A 22,007-nucleotide genomic window follows, 5' to 3' on the forward strand; every position below is an offset into this window, starting at 1 on the left:
CATATCCTAAAGGTAGTCATAATGAATAAATTTTATGATCCTCACTTGACAGATTAATAAAATGAAGCTTGAAAAGGTTAAGTAACTTGCATAAAGTCCTAATAAACAGTGGAGCTGCTGGGTTTTTTTTAACCTAGTCAACTTTAAAACTTTGGTCCTTAAAAGCGATTTCGTAGTACCTCCCATTCTTATCTTCATCTAAATCTATTTTTGACCTTGTAAATCTATGCAAGTAGTATGATGAACTGGCAAAAAACAAGGTAGTCCTCACAGGAAAACTACCAAGATGTAGCAAAAATGGCAGCTATTGAGTAGCATGGACTTTTCTCTTCATATGTATAAAAATTTTATATAATGTTTAAAAAGCTGTTTGCAAACATGAATTTTCATGGATCGCTAGAACAGCTCAACCACCTACTTTCCTATCAAAGTTTTTTAGTACCTGTATTTTTTTTTTAATGTTTACTTTCTCTCTCTCTCTCTCTCTCTCTCTCTCTCTCTCTCGACAGTGACAGAAACAGAGACAGTGTGAGTGGGGGAGGGTCAGAGAGAGAGTGAGACACAGAATCTAAAGCAGGCTCCAGGCCCTGAGCTGTCAGCACAGAGCCCGATGCGGGGCTCGAACTCACAAACTGAGGTCATGACCTGAGTCAAAGTCAGAGGCTTAACCGACTGAGCCACCCAGGCGCCCCGTGTACCTGTCTTTTTAATGAGGTAGTTGAGCCTTAGGTCTGGAAGGCAATAGTAGTGGCCAGTTTGGGAATATTCAGAGCCATGATTCTTGAGAGTTTCTTATATTCTGCTTTAAAAAGAAAAAAATTAACAAGGAGCTGTGGACCACACAGAATGAGGCAGGTACAAAATGAGACTGCTGTTAAGTATGAGTGTAAAAAGAACCCTGGTTTTGAAGACTCATGAAAAACAGTGCAATGTATTTCACTGCTATTTTATATTAATTACGTGTTGAAATTGAACTATTTTAGATTTGTTGGGCTAAAAATATGTTCAAATTAATTTTAAAAATTCATAAGGATATTCAATTTCACTTATTTTTGCTCCTCCCCCTACCCTCCTATAGAAAGAACAAACAAAACAAAACAAACCAATCACCAAAATCCCAACTTTTTATTGGGAAAAATTCACACATATTCAAAAAATAGGATAGAATAATGAATCAGTCCTCCCAACACCCCCCAATCACTCTGTCTACCCAGCATCAACAATTACCCACTTTTTTCCCCTGGAAAAAAAGGGTATTTTAGAGCATTATTATTTCACTGGTAAATATTTGATTTATGTATTTTTTTTTTTTAAACTGTTTTAAAAGTTTATTTTGACAGAGAATGTGCCGGGGAGGAGCAGAGAGAGAGAGAGAGAGAGGGAAAGAGAGGGAGAGAGACAGAATCCCAAGTAGGTTCTGAACTGTCAGTGTCGAGCCCAATGCAGGGCTCAAACTCACGAACCCGGGAGATCATGATATGAGCCGAAACCAAGATTTGGACGCTTAACTGACTAGAGCCACCCAGGCACCCTCATTTATGTATTTTAAAGTGTTTTTATTGCTAATGAAAATAGATTTAATTAATGTATATACATAGTTGTTTGTTTGTTTGTTTATTTATTTATTTATTTATTTTGAGAGACCCAGAGCGTGTGCAGGGGAGGGGCGGAGAGAGAGAATCTCAAGCAGGCTCCGCACCGCCAGTGCAAGAGCCCCACGCACAACTCCATCTCACAAACTGGGAGTTCATGACCTGAGCTGAAATCAAGAGTTGGATGCTTAACCAACTGAGCCACCAGGCACCCCAAGAGATATTTTCTTAAAGTGCATTCTCACTGCTAATCTTGTATTTGTGTTTGGCTGGGAGACTTCTTTGAGATACTCACATGTCCGTGTTTGCAGTGATGGATGCAATTTGCTGTTAAAATGTTGTGGCTTTTAGTGGAAAAATCATAGAAGGGTTGCTCAGGGATGGTTATTTCAGAAAGATGAAAATCTGATTTCTTAGAAATTTATATTTTAAAGTTACATATTTTAGTATCTCAGAGGCCTCACAGTCAGAGAGATACCCTACCCTCCCACCCCTGCCCAAGTTATTTTATTACTTGTGCAATTTAAACATGTTCCATCTTTTAATTTTTTTTTTTTTTTCAGGATAAACTGTTTGTTAGCCTTTTATTAAAGGAGTTTTATCGTATAGTTTTCTTCTGGTTCCTTTCCAGAATTTCTTAATTACACTTGAATTTTAAGACCCAAACCAAGAAAGGTACTTTATTAAAGGTTTGGTTAATGCTGAAGTATGGAAAAATGGTACTTAACATATTAAAACATTGTTTTTCTAATTTTTTTTTAACATTTATTTATTTTTGAGAGACTGAGAGAGACAGAGCATGAGCAGGGGGAACAGAGAGAGAAGGAGGCACAGAATCTAAAGCAGGCTCCAGGCTCTGAGCTGTCAGCACAGAGCCTGATGCAGGGCTCAAACCCGCTAACTGCGAGATCACGACCTGAGTCAAAGTCGGACACCCAACCGACTGGGCTACCTAGGTACCCCACATATTAAAACATTTTTAATGCATTTTTTACAAACCTTATTCTTTATAGTCTTTGTGGACAGTTTTTTTTTCTCTCTTACCAATGCTTTTACCTGTTTTAGGTATTTTAGGTATCCTTCCTAGGTATTTTGTATTTTTCATACTATGCATCATGTATTTAATCCATTTATTTTTTCACCTTTATTGCGGTAGAATTGACAAAAGTGTCTTATCCATTTCGTTTGCTTGTTGGCAGAATGATTTTTACTCTAGTTATTCAGAATCCTCCACTCTGTCACATTTGATATTTTCAGCGTACTGGGTTCTTATTATCTTAAGTCATTAATAAAAATGTTTTTAAAATTAGGAAAAGGAGCACCTGTCTGGCTCAGTCGGTAGAGCGCGCAACTCTTGATTTCGGGTTTTGAGTTCGAGCCCCACATTGGGTACAGAGATAACTTAAAAAAGATATCTTTAAAAAAGAAGTAGGAAAAGGGCCTTTTGCATGGTTTGTTCCTTTTGGATGCTGATGCTTATATGATTTTACTTTCGCTCTTATGAAATTTGTCAGAGATGCTTCAGAATATACAGGTTATTTTATTTACTTGTTTGTTTTTATATAGAGAGAAAGAAGAATCCCTTCAGCTTCATCAAGAAGCTTGGGAACGACATCAGTTAAGGAAGGAACTTCGTAGCAAAAACCAAAATGCTCCAGACAACCGACCAGAGGAAAATTTCTTTAGCCGACTAGACTCAAGCTTGAAGAAAAATACTGCTTTTGTCAAGAAATTAAAAACTATTACGGAACAGCAGAGAGACTCCTTGTCCCACGATTTTAATGGCCTAAATTTAAGCAAATACATTGCAGAAGCTGTAGCTTCTATTGTGGAAGCAAAGCTGAAAATATCTGATGTGAACTGTGCTGTGCACTTGTGCTCTCTCTTTCACCAGCGTTATGCCGACTTTGCTCCGTCACTTCTTCAGGTTTGGAAAAAACATTTTGAAGCGAGGAAAGAAGAGAAAACCCCTAACATTACCAAGTTAAGAACTGATTTGCGTTTCATTGCAGAATTGACAATAGTTGGGATTTTCACTGACAAGGAAGGTCTATCCTTAATCTATGAACAGCTAAAAAATATTATTAATGCTGATCGGGAATCCCATACTCACGTTTCTGTGGTGATTAGTTTTTGTCGACATTGTGGAGATGATATTGCTGGACTTGTACCACGGAAAGTGAAGAGTGCCGCGGAGAAGTTTAATTTGAGTTTCCCTCCTAGTGAGATAATTAGTCCAGAGAAACAACAACCTTTCCAGAATCTTTTAAAAGAGTACTTTACATCTTTGACCAAACACCTGAAAAGGGACCACAGGGAGCTTCAGAATACAGAGAGACAAAACAGGTGATTTTCATATTTCTCAGAATTGAGAATTTATTTTGGAGCTCATACTTAAAAAGTTTCTTAAGTCTTCGTGCCACTGAAAGAACTTGTGGAAAAGGGCTCATTGCAGGGGATTTCTTAACATTTCCAGGAGAATTTCAGAGTGTAACCGTTAAAGTACTCATGTTTAAATGGGAGTCTTATCATAGATTTTGTTTCTGAATTTAAAAGAAACCTGGCAAGTATATGGTGATTTTTACTTTGGGGATGTGTTTTGTTCCTGTGATTTAAGAAACTCCTTACTGTTGAGGGATTTTCTTTTTCTGTCACTTTAACTTATCTGCTATTATTTTTGTGTTTTGTTGTGCCCTCTCTATAACAGGTTTGCTTTCATTGTTTTGAATCTTAATTCATTGATGTCACTGTTGATACTTGCTCTTCTTAGAAAACAAGTCGTTTTATTTCATAGTCTGTATTTTAGATCAGAAATTTGGAAAATAGTGCAACAAATTAGATGTGAAAAAATTTCTTAAATGCTACTGTGTAGAGTGCATTTACAGGAGTCTCTCTCCGGGGAACATCCATTTAAAATTCTGAAGGAATAATGTATGTGTGTGGTAATTAGTGAAGATACCTGATTGAGGGGCCACCTTTGATTGTTACAAGATAACTATTCTGTAGCCTCTGGACCTAGGAGGCATCCATAAACTAGAAGTTGATGGAAGTTGGTGGGCACTAGGTCAACTTTTATGGAGGGTGGATTTGGAGGGCTGAGGGGTACAGAAAGGAGACAACAGCAGTAGCCAAAGTATTTGGCTGAATACTTTCATCTATTTGAAGTGCATGGTTGAGTCTGAAATTGCTGTTTTTCAGGAATTAGGATGGGAGAGGATACTTTTCTATTTCCATAAGGTCCTTCCACAGTGGGGAAGGACCTACTGGTTTAAGTAGTTACCACTAGAAGGTGATTGACTTAACTAAAGATTAGTAGTATATGCCAGTAATACAGTTAGGTCTGGGTCAGGATAGGTTCAGAGACTGTATGGCTAAACCCTGGTGGTTGAGGATCATTCAAGAGGCGAGAGTCTAAGATGGCAATGGTGTTCCTCAAGGTTTCTTTAAAAAAAAAATTTTTTTTTTGTTTTGTGCTTTTGATAGTGAGGACTGTTTTAAACTTTGAATAGGCAACTTCAGGCTGAATTTATATAGTCAGTAATGAGTTTAAAAAGAAAGTAGTGGTCCTCTTAATAATTCTCATATATTCAAGATCTTAATTATGACTTACATAGTGTTTTGTCATTTTCCTAGTCGTTTTCTTTTTCCCATATGTTCTACCTAATACATCACAACTGATTTTGTAGGTATGCTTTGATTCCTTTTTATTGGCTACTTTAAAGGTTTTGTGTGTGTGTTTATTTTTGATTGGCCTCACAGAAGCTTAGAGGGTGGAGTCTACAGTGATTTAATCTAATCACCCAATGAAGGAATCCATTTTACAGATTATCTGACAAAGTATTCTTCCTTTGAAAACCTCTCAAAGGAGCTTAGAGCCATATCTGTGTGGGACACTCCTACTTACTAGGAATTCAAGCAGAAAATTAACTCCATAAAATGGTTCCCTTTGATGTACTTCTTTTTTTCTGGTTCAGATGGAATAAAGCTGCTGAAAGTGGGGGTCTATGAACTGTTTACCTGTTCACAATGAATTAAGTATAGAAGCACACGAAGCATTTAGACATCCTTATAGCAGTTTTCCATAGTTGTGGTATTGTTCCTGTATTTTATAAAAGCACCTGCAGTGATTAGAAAAAAAAATAATTCCTTTACCACAGTTTGAGAAGCACTGATATGGGACATGTCTCCTCTTTTCATGATAATATCTCAGATATTTGCAGACTGCCAGGTGGTTTCCCTTTCATCTTCTCAAGGCTAAATACCTCCTGTTCCTTCAGTTTGTTCCATGATTTCGACATGACTATCCTTAGGACGTTTGTTTTGGATGCATTTTTTCCTGCCTATAATCTAAAATTCCATTAGTTTCTATAGCTGCTCTGTCATTCTTTTGACATTTAGGCTTATATATGCCTAAAGACTAATTTTTCAAATGAACTGCTGCCAAATCAGTTCTTCACCTTGAATTACTATAACTAATTTTTTGAATCTGAATGCAGACTTCCCTCTTTTAACTTTATTTAGATATTTTTGGCATATTATTTTAGTCTAATTATAATATTGAATGATGATTATTATTTTTAATATATCAGTGACTTATATTAATTTGTACTTACTTTCTGGTCATATCCAGCTTTGATAAGCAGACCTGTTCTTTAATATTATTTCAAGTGAAAATTTTGAACAGGATATAGTGTTAAGAGCATGGTTTTGTGGACTTTCCCTAGAAACTTTTATTCATTTCAATATGGAACTGTTAGGTTATTAGAGGAGGTTATTTACCTAGCAGAAATTGACCTTACCATCATAGCAGTCATTTTATCATGGGATACTGCCTACTTAGATGTAGTAATTTGGGAGATGGGAAAATCTTAATCATCATATAACAAATAATTAGCATATAGCTTAATAAATAACTCATGCCTAGGACAGCGTCAATCTGAGGAGCCTCTGTAGTGAAGATTTGAATACCTGACTGACCAAGACGCATGAAGAATGGATTAGTGCAGAGTCCCTTGGCCTAGTATTAGTACATTACGGTGTACTGTAAAAATGGTCAGTTTCCCAAAGTTTCCCCCTCCCAGTCATTATCCAGTAGGTGTTTTGAGGTTTTTCTAATCATGGGAATAAATCATGGACAATAATTTTTCCCAGTAAGGTTTCTCTTAGGCATGGTAATGCTGGAAATCTAGGTGCCAAGCTAGTGGATGTTTAAGCCTTTATTCAGTATCTTAATAATGACAGTTTTAAAAAAATCAAATCCATTGTATTTTCAGTCTATGAATCCTAAATGGTTTTGGTCATTTTAATTAACTTGGGAGATGGCACTATTCATAGAGGTTGTGAAGCCTTTGTGTATACTCCTTTGTTTTTATTTTAATTTTTTTAATGTTTACTCTTGAGAGAGACAACACTAATGGGGGAAGGGCAGAGAGAGAGGGAGAAGAATCTGAAGCAAGCTGCAGGCTCTGAGCTGTCAGTACAGAGCCCAGTGTGGGGTTTGAACTCACAAACTGTGAGATTATGACCTGAGCTGAAGTCAGATGCTTAGCCAACTGAGCCACCTAGGCGCTCCTATACTCCTTAAGCTCTATACTTAAGAATTCTTTCAACCAATTAAAAAAAATAGAATAATAAAATCTCTGGTATTTTCTTAAAGATGTTAATGAATGAATGAATGAATGAAGACAGTGACTGCACAAGACCTGTTGAGTCTTAACTGTTCCTTTCTCACGTTTGCTGGGCTGATACCATAGGTATTAGATAGTTAGTTCTGTTTCTAAGCCCTTGAGGGATTTACAGTTATAAGCAGAATACAACTGGCCCTAGGGTTTGGTGAATTTTAATAAATTTGAACTTACAAGCTTTTTGTACTTAAAACAATTTTTAAAATACATTTTAGTTAAGCGATTGATCCTGGGGACTTATAATTAATATTTAGACGTCTAAAAATATTATCTTGCAACATCTGCCAATTTAGAGTTAATAGCTTTACTTCTTGGTAAGTTTTATGTTCAGTGCTCTATACTTGAAATGTTTTGTACTATGAGATATTATTCTCATAGAGGTAATATTACCTGCTACTTTTTGGCTTTTAATAAAAATTGAAGAAATGATTTAATTTTTATTTAGATATTACTTAATTATGTAGAAGAATTTGTTTCTTGTAGTGAAATCGTGAATTCAGATGTTAAGTCAATTCTTGCTTGAATAATTTCGAAGTGTCTTAATTTCTTTCTTTCTCCCTAACTGATGGGAGTGGTAGCAGAAGTTTCTCCTTTTAAGTATTGGTGAATTAGGACCTTCATGATTACATGTTCAAACAGCACTAAGTGATTTGATTGAAAGTATAGTTAAAAAAAAAAAGTACAATGTAGGCTTTCCTCCATTAGTTAATAAAATCAGGGAGGTTTCTTTCATTAATGCAAATTCATGCGGTATTACTTTACCAGTGATGAAACTTGATAGCACATTAACGTAAAATTAAATAGCGTTGCTTTTACCTTCTGCTTTTCTCCCAGGTAAGTTGTACCTTGCCTATAGTTGTGGGTTGTTTGTTTTTTTTTTTTTTTAAACAGGTGGATTGTTTGATAAATTGTGTAGTACTTAAGCGCTATTAAGATGTTCTATCACTGTACTTTATACTCAGTGAGGCTTTTTTTTTTTTTTAAACTCAGTGAGGCTTTAACAGTTTTGTAAGTGCTCTAAAATTGTTACCTCTTTCCAGGTATTCTCTAACTCTGATTCAATGACTTTGACAGTTTAATAAATATTTGATCGAGTACATTTATGCTTACCGTGCAGTAGTGGCTTTTCACACAAGATTATAAGACATCCATAACTAAATTCTAAAATGAAACCGAAAGAAAATTATTCTCATGAAAATTTGACAAATTGCTGAGATGAAAGGTAAAATCTAGTAGCTTTTAATGGGTCTGCCTCATGATTATAAATGAGCTTGCTCATTGTGACTTATGTAGCAAGTGACAGATCGGATTCTTTCATACCTCTTCATACTGTATTTTTCACAACTTCCATGTTACTCTTCATCTGCATTTAGGACTTGTACTAGACTTTAAAGTGTCTAGTAAACACATTAGCAGTGCACACAGTGCTTACCCTGTCAGGTCCAGATAAAAGGACCTGAAGGAATATAAAATAAGCACCTCAGTGTGAGAGGGCTTGCCTTTGATAGATGCATTTGAGAGACATTCTAATTCCAATGTTAGGTACCAAGTGGACAATTTTACTTTAATTTGGGAGGCAGTATATATGGTCCAATAGTTGTGAGCATGGACGCTGGAGCCTGGCTACGTGTGTTCACATCTTAGATTTGTCATTTACTTAGTTCTGTAACTCTCAGCAAGTTATCTCACATCTCTGTGCTTCAGTTTTCCCTTCTGTAAAATGGAGTAACAGTAGCACTCTACCTTGGAGGTAAATGTGAACGATGCAATGAATTCACATGTAAAAGCACTTAACAGTATCTGATTCATTGTAAGTATTCAGTAAATGTGAGTTTATTGCTTGTGATATATTGCTTGCTTAATCCTTCAGAAAGTCCTGATTGGGATGTCTCTTGTACCTTTTTATGATTTTGAAAATTTGTATATTAAGCTTTGATAGCTTTTAAAAATTTTTTCATTTTTAAAATAACGCGAGACAACAGCATACAAAATAAAAGCGAGAAAGTCAAGAAGAATAAAAATGAAAAAAAAAAGAAAAACAAAAAATAGGTCTCAAGACTAGAATCATTTGAGACATTTATGACTTTTCTCATGAGATAGAATGCTCGATTCAAGAGTGGACTATTTGATATTTTCTGTCAGTTCTACAGTATTGAATTAGTAATATAAAAAACACTAGAAATCAAAGATTGACATACCTTAGGGTTGTTTCCACCCAGCTCATCATTGGGTGAAGGAGGTCTATTGTATTTTTATTATAATGAATCAGATTTGGAATTAATTTTGTTTTCATTGCTTGCTTTTCATATCTTTAAGATGGTCCCAGTAACTCCCTCTTGTACAATGATGTCATGAGAAGGAATGTACTCATTTATAATACCTTTAACAGTGATACTAATTCAGAGAACTCCAGTTATGACAAGGATTGGCAAACTATGGCCCGCAGGCCAGATAGACCCACCACTACTTTTTGTACAGCTGGTGAGCTGAGAATAAGAATGGTCTTTATCTTTTTAATTGGTTGAAAAAAAATCAAAAGAGGAATATTTTGTGAAATACTAAAACTATATGAAGTTCAGATTTCAGTGTCCATAAATAAAGCATTATTGGAAAATAGTCATGCTCATGTGTTGTTGTATTATTGCCTATGGCTGCTTTTGTGCCAGATCAGCAGACTTGAATACTTGTAACAAAGACCATATGGTCTGCAGAGCCTAAAATATTTATATCTGGCCCCTTTGCAGAAATAGTTTGCTAACCTCTGATTTATGATAGTCTCAAAAAGATTGGCTTCTATTCAACATTCTGAATATATGTGCTTCTGAAGAGATTATAATTAAAATGATATGTGATAAATCATATATTCAGCTTGATTTTGCATAGTGATAGATTGCTGTGGAATTTTCCTAAGAAATTTTGGTGAGATTTATTTTACACTGATGAACAGACTAGGTACTTGGGTCAAATGTGCTGTGTAATGTTTAGTTCCCTCATACAGGTCTTCTAAAAAAAGCTAAACTAAAAATCTTTTCCAATGGGCTTCATAAACATAAAAAACTGCCATATATAAAACATTCATTAAAAAATGTCTCATTTTAATTTCATTCAAACCTCTAAATGATTCTAGGGATTTTGAATGTTCAGGTACCTATGGTGCATTTATTTCTCTGCTTAAAATTTATAGACTTACTACATCCTGTGTGTTCAGTCCGATGTTTAGTAAATGTATATTAAATAAATGGTCAAGGAAAATATGTAGGACTGTATAAGTTTTGTGTGTAACAGAACTGTTCCCATGCCATTTCATTGGTATCTTGCATTGCTTGCCAAGTTTTCAGTATAAGGTATGATTAGAAAATAAATCTACCAAAATCTGAGCTTTTTTTCTGAGGACTGTTGCCTCTAGGTCGTAACCTAAGCACATATTAGTACTGTTAACAAGTCTGATCATGGGATTGAGATTTAGGAAGTGTGAGGAGTTACCTCTGGAGCTTCAGAGTTTTAAATTGGTTCCAGGATGACTGGAAAGGAACTGGAACGCATACAAAGGCAGCTATCATAGAATTATATCACTTTTAATTGATCCACTGCAAAGTCCCAGGCAAATGATTGAAAATGAGGTTGATATTGGAAAAAGAGTGTTTTCTGCTGTGATAAAATAGTCCTCACTTTGCTAATGCCTATGTATCATAAATCCTTAGTGAATGTTGTATAACCTAAAACTGGATGTATTGTTCTTTAGATGACTCTAGTGTTGCAACTTGTTAGAAAAATTAAGTTCCAGGTTCTGTTATTTTGTTTTTTTTTTAAATTTTTTTTTTTTAATGTTTATTTATTTTTGAGACAGAGACAGAGCATGAACAGGGGAGGGTCAGAGAGAGAAGGAGGCACAGAATCTGAAACAGGCTCCAGGCTCCGAGCTGTCAGCACGGAGCCCGACGCGGGGCTCGAACTCACGGACTGTGAGATCATGACTTGAGCCGAAGTCGGCCGCTCAACCGACTGAGCCACCCAGGCGCCCCCAGGTTCTGTTATTTTGAAACATTTCCCAGTGTCTTTTCAAGTACTGAAATAATTTTGCATCATCTTAATTGTCATTAGAGGTTCTGAAATCCCTTAGAACTGTTATTATCCCTCTTAACATAATTTGCTATGGAACAGACTGCTAAGGGGGTGCCTGGATGGCTCACTTGGTTAAGCGTCTTGATTTTTTACCTCAAGTCAGGTCTTCATGTCAGGGTCGTGAGTTCAAGCCCCACTTTGGGCTTCATGCTGGGTGTGAAGCTTACTTTGAAAAAAAAAAAAAAGAATAAAGTTTTTATTGGTTAACATTTTTCCAATACATTGCAGAACATTTCAGAGTAGCCTACTTTTGAACATTATTTATTTAAACAGTTTAATTTTAGTGGCTTTTTCTAAATTCAAAAATGACATAATTTCTAATTAAAAGTTCTAACAAGCTCACTCATTGAAAGCAGTCCCAGTCATTGCTTTCATGGTTTAAGTATTTTTGAATGCTTTGAGTTTAGAATTCATTCATGTAACTTACTGAAAGACTGTTTTTTTCAGTAAGATTAGTTTGAAATAAACAGGTGAAGAGAGAAACTATTCTTGTTGATAGAACGGTATCGTCCAATGTACTTTTAAATCGTAAGAAAATGAATGAAAATTTCTCATTTTAGATCCCTAATAGGCCAGATAAGAAAAAAAGAAGATTGAATTTAATGAATAGTAATGTATGCACTTATCTATCTTGTGCTTGTAATGGGAGCTGATAATTCCTAACAAAAAAAATGTTAGCTGGAATGTTACAGCATTTAAACAAAAGTTTATGTGAGTAGGACTAGGATAAGAGAAAAATTTGGAAATTGTTCCAGCTAAGCAGGGATGAATAAGTGTAGGCATTGTTTTTCACGTTATTTTCTGTTAACTTTTAAGTTAACATCAGAAAGTAACTCGTTCTCTTCACTTTTCATAAGGAAATTCAAATGACAAGTAAAAAACTTTATAATAATTTGAAAATGACTTAATTTACGATTGGCTTTTTGAAACCTATATTGCATTAAGATTTGTAGATTTCAAACATTACACTACATCTGTATTATAAATAGTATTATAAGTAGTTGCAGGTGTGGACATCTCAACTGTCTATATAGAGAGATTTTTACTTGACTATACATTTTGAAAAATTTCGAAAGTTCTGCATTTCTAATTATGAGTGGCTTATTAGTGAACTGTTGGTAAAGTGAAAGACTAGTTGTGTTCTCTGCTCCTCAGATGGCCTGGCCTGGCTTAAGTGGGTTTCTCAATTAATATTTGTTAAATGGATAAATAACCAGTACTTGTGTAGGAAACAGAATTGGCTGTTTGCAATATTTGGGCTTTTTCAAAAGATAATCTTGATTCATATCATTGTGAATGTTTAAGAATACTGATTTTATAACTTACTGTTTTTGAACAGTAACTTTTTAAGGTGTGTTAAGTATTTTTGATTAACTGTATGTCCGAAGGCAGTATGGCTTTAACAAAATACTTTAAAAATAATTTGTGTTTAGTGGCATTGTTAAATTTTATATTACTGCAGGCATAATTGTTAATTACTTTTAATGTTCTTTGAAGAACTAATGTTGAAATTTAGTTACTTAGGTGAATTTGATTATACTAGTTTTACTTTCAGATACATCTTGGAAACTTTACAAATAATTTGAAGAAAATCATGCTAATAAGCTTATGTGATAAAATCAAATTTTGTGGAACGTTTCCAATATAAGACATGATCACATCTGCTTTGATGAGTTTATCAGATTATTTCATCATTCATTTTATAGGCGTATTCTCCATTCTAAAGGAGAGCTAAGTGAAGATAGACATAAACAGTATGAGGAGTTTGCTATGTCGTATCAGAAGTTGCTAGCAAATTCTCAATCCTTAGCAGACCTTTTGGATGAAAATATGCCAGATCTTCCTCAAGACAAACCAACACCAGAAGGTAAGATAACCCTAAAAACATTGTGATTTTTCCACTAAGCACTATCCCTTATCTTTACTTTCTTTAGATGTATATCATTAAAAATTTAAGTTTTCAACATGCATTTAGAGTTTTTTAAATGAAGTAGTATTAAGACCTAATAAGAACTTTGAAAAGCTACTACTTGAAATGCTCCTCTGAATAGAGAAGGTTTGGCACTTAACAATACTTAACTCATATGATCTTATGATGTATTCTTTTGGGTTCTTTTGTATTAAGTATCTTTGGATTACATCCAACAGGGACCTGTCTGAAAACCATACCTGGGGTTATAGAAAGATTCACTTTCTTTCTCAAAGAGGTAATAAAGTGGATTGGATCTTTGGGATTCTAGTTTTGTTTTGTTTTTTTTTTTTAAGTTTATTTTATTTATTTTGAGAGAGAGCATGAGTGGGAGAGGGTCAGAGAGAGAGGGAGAAATAGAATCCCAAGTAGTGTCCAAGCCGTCAGCACAGATCCCAACACAGGGCTCAATCTCACAAACTGTGAGATTGCGATCTGAGCCAAAACCAAAAGTCAAACACTTAACCAACTGTGCCACCCAGGTGCCCCTCTAATATTTTTATATTTTCCTGGGGCGCCTGGGTGGCGCAGTCGGTTAAGCGTCCGACTTCAGCCAGGTCACGATCTCACGGTCCGTGAGTTCGAGCCCCGCGTCAGGCTCTGGGCTGATGGCTCAGAGCCTGGAGCCTGTTTCCGATTCTGTGTCTCCCTCTCTCTCTGTCCCTCCCCCGTTCATGCTCTGTCTCTCTCTGTCCCACAAATAAATAAAAAAACGTTGAAAAAAAAAAAAATTTAAAAAAAAAAATATTTTTATATTTTCCTTTTTTTTTTTAAGTTTATTTATTTTGAGAGAGAGAGCGAGAGTGGGAGGGGCAGATAGAGGGAGAGCGAGAGAATCCCAAGCAGGCTCTGTACTGTCAGTACAGATCCCAATGCGGGGCTTAAACCCACGAACCGTGAGATCATGACCTGAGCTGAAACCAAGAGTCAGCCACTTAACAAATTGAGCCACCCAGGTACAATATTTATCCTTATTTTTAATCCGTTGGTTTTGAATGATACATTATCTTAAACTGTTATTTAGAAGTAAAACTTGCTGTTTTGTGAGGTAAATTTTCATTTTGTGAGATGGGTTGTTTTTTATACTATTTCAAAGGTGTTTTAAAGTTACTTTTTTGATTGCCCTTAAGTTGGTAGGGCTCTTAATGCATTAAATCTGTCATACCAAGTACTTGATGAACGAATTATATTTATGTTTGTAGATGTATTGATACATCACTAATCTTCAAACTATCTGGCACTTCTGTTCACTTAAAAAATTTTTTTTTTTTTTTTTATTTAAATTTTTTTTTTTTTTTTTTTCAACGTTTATTTTTGGGACAGAGAGAGACAGAGCATGAACGGGGGAGGGACAGAGAGAGAGGGAGACACAGAATCGGAAACAGGCTCCAGGCTCTGAGCCATCAGCCCAGAGCCTGACGCGGGGCTCGAACTCACGGACCGTGAGATCGTGACCTGGCTGAAGTCGGACGCTTAACCGACTGCGCCACCCAGGCGCCCCTTGTTCACTTAAAAATTTTAAGAGTAAAGTATTTGTAAGGTATCTTTTTATAGCACAAGAGTTATTTTGTATTTTGTATCTCAATAAGAAATATGTGTTGCATGCCTGTATATGCATTTATTTTATTTACATTTAATTATGTATATAATTCCTACTAATTTTTATATCTCTTGATCAGTGAGCCTCAAACTTTTTTATTTTTTAAAAGAAGTTCCACATGGGGCACCTGAGTGGCTCAGTCAGTTGACTGTCTGACTCTTGTTCTTGGCTCAGGTCATGATCCTAGGGTCTGCACTGACAGTATGGAGCCTGTTTGGGATCCTCTCTTTCTCTTCCTCTACCCCTCCCTTGCTCACACATGCATGGAGTCCGGATGCAGGGCCTGATCTCATGAAACATGAGATCATGACCTGAACTGAAACTGAGAGTTGGATGCTTAACTGAGAGTTGTATGCTTAGCCAACTGAGCCACCCAGGTGCCCTGTGTCATCATTTAAAAATATATTTTTTTTCTTAATGTTTATTTATTTTTGAGAGAGACAGAATGTGAGTGGGTTAGGGGCAGAGAGAAAGGGAGACAGAATCTGAAGCAGGCTCCAGGCTCCGAGCTGTCAGCACAGAGCCCGATGTGGGGCTCGAACTCACGAGCTTTGAGACCATGACCTGAGCCGAAGTCAGATGCTCAACCGACTGAGCCACCCAGGCGCCCCACTATGTCATCATTTTTAAAAGAGATTTTCACCAGGTATAGAATTTTAGGGTGACCTTTTTTTTCCTTTCAGTACTTTTTTGCATGTGGTGTATTTTTCTTCTGGTTGTTTTAAAATTTCTTTATTATCACTTAATTATGATGTGGTTTGGTGTGGTTTTTTGTATATTTCTTGTGCTTGGGATCACTGGACTTCCTGAATCTGTGAGTTTACAATTTTCATCAAATTTCCCAAACCTTGACCCTTGTTTCTTCAAATATGTTTTCTGTTATTCTTCCACCTGCTATGGAGATTTAGTTACAACTCTCAGGTGGTTTGAAGTTGTCTTTTTTATTCTTCGGTACTTTTTCGTCTATTTTTGTATTGGATAGTTTCTCTTGCTCTGTCTTGAAATTCATTAATCTTTCTTTTTACAGTGTCTAATGTACTGTTAAGCTTATATAGAAATGTAGTTTTTATCTCTGGAACCTGGTTATATTTTCCATGGTCTTGAACATGCTCAGTTTATCTTCTAGTTTGTTGACTATATGGAAATAGTTATAATTGTTTTAATTTGTCTACTAATTTTATCATTTAAGTCATTTCTGCATTGATTTTAATTGAGTGATTGCTATAGCTCTTGTATTTTTTCCTACTTCTTTGTATGTCTGATCATGTTTACTGGGATGACTGCTGGATATTTTTGTATTCTTAGAAATATCATTGAGCTTCATTCTGGAACATAGTTAAGCTACTTGGAAAGTTTTATCCTTTTCAGGTTGGCTTTGTTAGGTGGGGTCAGAACAGCTGTTAGTCTAGGGCCAATTTTCCATATTACAGAGGCAATATCCTTCTGTACTCTACCTGATTTCCAATGAATTGGAAGTATGAGTAGTTATTTTCCCAGTCTCACCCAGTTCCCTCACAGGTAGGGGCTGATCAATATTCGGCTGAACATTCAAGGGGAGCTTTCTGCTGATATTTGAGGTCTGTCGATGTGCTTTCTCCTCTCTGGTATTGTGTCCTGCAATATCTAGCCACGTTGACTAGAGTAGTCTTGCCAGACTCAGCTCTGTCCTCAACTCAGGGAGACTGCTGGGGTCTGCCTTCCTTCTCCCTTACTTGGCTGTAGCCCAGAAAATCTTACCAGGCAGTAGTAAGCTAGGGCACTTAATTGTTGGGCTCAGCTTTTTTGTTTCTTCTCTGTAGGAATCACTTACCTGTGCTATCTGATGTTGTGTTCAAAAACTTGTATATATTGTTTGGTCTTTTTAGTTGTTTTAGGTCACTGGTACCCCATCCTGGCCTGGAGAAGCCTCAGCTTTTCAGTAATCAGAATGCCTGTTCTTGCCATTCAGAAATGAGATCGTATTATATACACTATTCTGCAACTATTTATTTTTTATTTTACTTCTTATGTTTTAAGTTTTTATTTAAATTCCAGTTAACATACAGTGTAATACTAGTTTCAGGTGTACAATATAGTAAATCACCAATTCCATAAGGTATGTGCATTTTAAGTTTTAATATATAAAGTTAGGGACGCCTGGGTGGCTCAGTTGATTAAGTGACTTAGGTTCACGTCATCATCTCATGGTTTGTGGGTTCAAGCCCCACATTGGGCTCTGTGCTGATGGCTCAGAGCCTGGAGCCTGTGCAGATTTTGTCTCCCCATCTCTCTCTGCCCCTCCCCTACTCACTCTGTCTCTCTCTCAAAAATAAATAAACATTAAAAAAATTAGAAAAATGTATACATATTTAAATACATATTTAAAAATATGTATAAATATTCTTCCAAAGAAATTTACATGCTACTAGCTATATGACAATGAATGTTTCCTTACACTCTTATTGTGATGTAGTTGTTGATTTTTACCTTCTGAGTGAGGTTGAGTATCCTTTTCTTTAGGTTTATATTGGCTGTTTTATATATGTTTGTTTCTCTGTGACATACTGGTTTGAATCCTTTAACTCTTCCTTTTCATTTTAATAAAATATTTATGTATCTTTAATCAAATTGTAAAAGCATTTTGCATATTAAAGAAATTATTCTTTGTCACATGCATTACAAATAGTTTCCTGTGATTATCTATTGCTTTTTTTTTTAACTTGGTAGCATTTGTTTGCTTCTCAGAAGTTGATTTTTCACAGCTTATGATTACTATCAAATACATTTTTCATATATGTAAAATATTCGTGCATATTATAGAGTGGAAAGTGAAAGTCTCCTAGCATATGCATTCCATTTTCCAAGGTATCTGTGGTACAGTTTGATATGAATCTGTCCAGACTCTTTTTATATAAAATATTTATGTAAAATATATAATCAGATATTGAGACATAGCTTGTTAATTTATGTAGTATGTTATTTTGCATGACTTGCTTTTCTCTTTCAATAACATATTTTTGAGAATCTACTGAGTCTGTTCAGATAGATACACGTCATTTTTTTTAGCATCTGATTAATATTACAGAGTGTATAAATATCAGCTGTTATCTTATTGGTAGATACTTAGATTCTATCCACTTTTGCTCTGTTACAAACAGTGCTATAGTCAACCTCTTTGTGAATCTTACTTCACACTTCCGTTATTTCTTTGGTATAAACTCCTAGAAGGAATCTTACGGGATCAAATATTATGCTTAATTTAAATATTGATAAGTACAGACAGATTACATCCCCTTAATGTTGTATTAATTAATATCCTAGATAAGATATGAGAGTGCTTACTTCCCTACCGTCTTGTTAGCATTTAATGATATCAGTCTTTGTTAAACATAATCTAATGGGTGAAAATGATAAATGTTTGTTTCATTTAAACCTTTAAATATAAAACATAATCACAAATATAAAACACTAAATATAACACTTAAATATAAAAATTAATAAAGCCCCTAAACAGGTAAGTAAAAGAGTATAGGAAAAGAACCTTAACCTCAGTACTCAGGTATTATTAATGAATATTAATGATATTAATTTCTTTGTATGAATATTGCTAGTATTGTCTTCTGGTTTGTCCTTTGCTTTTGTTTATATTTTTCATTAAACAGAAGTTATTATAAATTTATCACTCTTTTCCCTTATAGTGTATGGTTTTAGTGTCTTGTCTTTAAATACATTTGGTATAAGGCATATAAGTAATGCATCAGGGAGCCAGCGTTCTGTTGTTTTTGCTCTTGTTCTTCTTATGAAATGAATACTTTTAAAAGTTTACTTATTTATTTTGAGAGAAAGAGCACGAGAACAGGGGAGGGGCAGAGAGAGAGGGAGAGAGAGAGAAAATCCCTGATGCAGGGCTTGAACTCATGAACCGTGAGATCATGACCTGAGCTGAAGCCAAGAGCTGGATGCTTAACCAACTGGGCTACCCAGGCACCCTTCTTACAGTTATTTTCACTGTACATCATCATTCTCCACTTTACAGTTGTGGTTTGGAGAGAAGCACAGTGAGAACAGATAAATTCGTGAATGGTCTCATGATCATGAAGTTGGAAATTCTCCTGATCTGAGTTTAAGAATTTTTAGTTGTATGTAAAAGGTAGAGCGTGTGTAGGTGCATGTATGTATGCAAATGTGTGCATGGTTTTCTGTCTTCTACTGAAATATCTGTATATTTCTTCATCTTTTCTTCCATTATTTCCTATTTCTTTATCAGTTGACCATTTATAGCAATCTGCCTTATACTGTGGGAGATACGGATGTTTTAGGAGTGGCCAGGCTTATATATTTCTTATTTGGGTTTTAAGTTCCATGAAAGTAGGCCTAATATATCAAATGGCTACTTAATCTGACAGTAATTGCTTAAAACATTTATGAAAAAAACATCTTTCTCATATGCTGTCTTCTAGTTTGTCCGGATTTAGAGCTTTACTTAAAACACAGTTTATGATTTGATGTTAAAGATGGTCTTGTGAACAATTCAGAGTGTTTGTTGATTGAAGAAGCTTTTGTTAACACTCAAGGTTCATTAGTTGTGAAATTGAAAATATAAAATATCTTGTTGCTGTGTGGTTTTACACACTAAACCTGAAATGGTTTTAATTCCCTGTGGCTTATTTTATTATAGAGCATGGGCCTGGAATTGATATCTTTACACCTGGTAAGCCTGGAGAATATGATTTGGAAGGTGGTATTTGGGAAGATGAAGACGCTCGGAATTTTTATGAGAACCTCATCGATTTGAAAGCTTTTGTTCCTGCCATCTTGTTTAAAGATAATGAGAAAAGTTGTCAGAATAAAGATTCCAACAAAGATGATTCCAAAGGTAAATCCTAGAGGATAAATATTTACATTAAGTGCTGTAAAAATTGGTTTCAAAATAGTATTTGTAAAAGGTTTTTGTTTAGTTACTAGTTTTGCAATATGAACATTGAGTCATTAGATGAAATGAATGACAGAATAATACGCAAAGGAGCATGAAAGGGTGATAAGTGACAGTTTCAGCAGTGCTAAAACATTTATGTTAATGTGAAATAATTTTTTTCACTTTTAAATTTTTTGAGATGGTGTGAGCAGGGGCGAGGGTCTGGAGGGGGGAGAGAGAGAGAGAGAGAGAGAGAGAGAGAAAATCTTAAGCAGTCTCCATGCCCAGCACAGAGCCCAATGTGGGGCTCTGTCCCCTAATAGAGGCGCCCCCAGATAACTTGTTTTTAAATGTACTTTTGTATTCTTTTTTTTTTTTTTAATGTTTATTTGCTTTTGAGAGAGAGTGTGCATGAGTGGGGGAGGGTCAGAGAGTGAGGGAGACAGAGGATCCAAAGTGGACTCTGTACTAATAGCAGAGAGCCTGAAATGGGGTTTGAACTCACAAACCGTGAGATCATGACCTGAGCCAAATTCAGATGCTCAACTGCTCAATCGTCTGAGCCCCCCCCGGGCGCCCCTGTACTTTTGTATTCTGATACATTTATTAGGGAACCCATTTAAAAAAATAATAGCTAGTGGGGCACTTGAGTGGCTCAGTCAGTTAAGCATCTGACTTCGGCTCAGGTCATGATCTCGTAGTTCGTGGGTTTGAACCCCTCATTGGGCTCTATGCTGACAGCCTGGAGCCTGCTTTGGATCCTGTGTCTCCCTCTCTCTCTGTCCCTCCCCTGCTCACACTCTGTCTCTCTCTCTCTCAGAAATAAACGTTAAAAAAAAATAAAATAATAGGTAGTAATTTTTATTTGATAATCACTTCATGCCAAACATCATTTTAGTACTTCGAAATATAAGTGAAAAATTGTTTAATTCTCATAATAACCCTGTGAGGCAGCCACTGTTGTTACCCTGTTTTCTCATGAAGAAACTGTGGCACAGAGAGGTTAAGTAACTACCCAGGGTTAAGTAACTTACACAGCTAGTGCATGGTAGATCTGAAATTTCAGCCTTATTAATTAATGACTTGGGCCCTTAATTACTGTGTTCTACTGGTTTTCAGGTTATGTTGAGTAATTTCTGTGCCTTACACTAAAACTAGGAAGTAGTATTCTTTGCTTTGATGTATGAGTATTATAACACATACATCCAGAGCATTCCATTCATTACTCCTGTACCCATTGAGCAGTTTCTCTCCATTCCTCCCTTCCTCTAGCCCCTGGCAACTACCAGTTTGCATTCTGTGTCTATGGATTTATCTATTTTTAGTGTATCATATAAGCGGAATCACGTGATGTATGTATGATCTTTTGAGCTTACTTCTTTTACTTATGTTTTGGAGGTACACCACATTGTGCATTTATGAATACTCCATTCTTATGAATGAATTATATTTCATTTTGTGTATATATCACAAATTATTTTTCCATTTATCCATGGGTGGACTTTTGAGCTGTTTCCACATTTTGGCCACTGTGACTTGTGCTGCTGTGTCTGAGTCCCTATTTTCAATTTGTTGTGTATACACCTAGGAATTATAGGGTTATATGGTAATTCCATTCTTTAAAATGTTTATTCATTTAATTTTTCTTAATGTTCATTTTTTGAGAGAGAGGCAGAGTGTGAGCAGGGGAGGGGCAGAGAGCGAGGGAGACACACAATCTGAAGCAGACTCCAGGCTCTGAGCTGTCAGCACACAGCCCGACTTGGGGCTCGAACCCACAAAGTGTAAGATCACGACCTGAGCCTAAGTTGGACGCTTAACCAGCTGAGCCACCTAGGCGCCCCTAATGTTTATTCATTTTTGAGAGAGAGAGTGCATGCGCGCACGTGTTTGGGCAGGGGAGGGGCAGAGAAAGAGGGAGACAGAGAGTCCCAAGCAGGCTGTGCACTGTGAGTGCAAAGCCCAGCGTGGGCTCAGAGTCATGAACTGTGAGATCACAATCTGAATTGAGAACAGGAGTCGGATGCTCAACCAACTGAGCCAGGTACCCCTGTTTCTGTTTTTGTTTTTGTTTTAATTTAAGTGTAGTTGACATATAATATTATATTAGTTTTAGGTGTACAACATTGTGGTTAGAATATTCTGT

General features: G+C 35.9%; 1 protein-coding gene across 2 annotated transcripts in view; it reads left to right on the forward strand.

The window, feature by feature from the left end:
• The window catches only part of UPF2 (UPF2 regulator of nonsense mediated mRNA decay), a 109,384-nt gene that overhangs the window by 6,739 nt on the left and 80,638 nt on the right, over nt 1-22,007 (forward strand). For both annotated transcript variants that reach the window (XM_019460800.2, XM_019460802.2), the window contains exons 3-5: nt 3,159-3,938; nt 13,105-13,265; nt 19,625-19,822. In XM_019460800.2, coding sequence (XP_019316345.1) covers nt 3,159-3,938; nt 13,105-13,265; nt 19,625-19,822 — 1,139 coding nt within the window. The remainder of the gene's footprint in view (nt 1-3,158; nt 3,939-13,104; nt 13,266-19,624; nt 19,823-22,007) is intronic.

The sequence above is a fragment of the Panthera pardus genome, unplaced genomic scaffold (assembly GCF_024362965.1).
Source record: "Panthera pardus isolate Hobbes unplaced genomic scaffold, ASM2436296v1 HiC_scaffold_6, whole genome shotgun sequence".
In the NCBI taxonomy this organism is placed as follows: domain Eukaryota; kingdom Metazoa; phylum Chordata; class Mammalia; order Carnivora; family Felidae; genus Panthera; species Panthera pardus.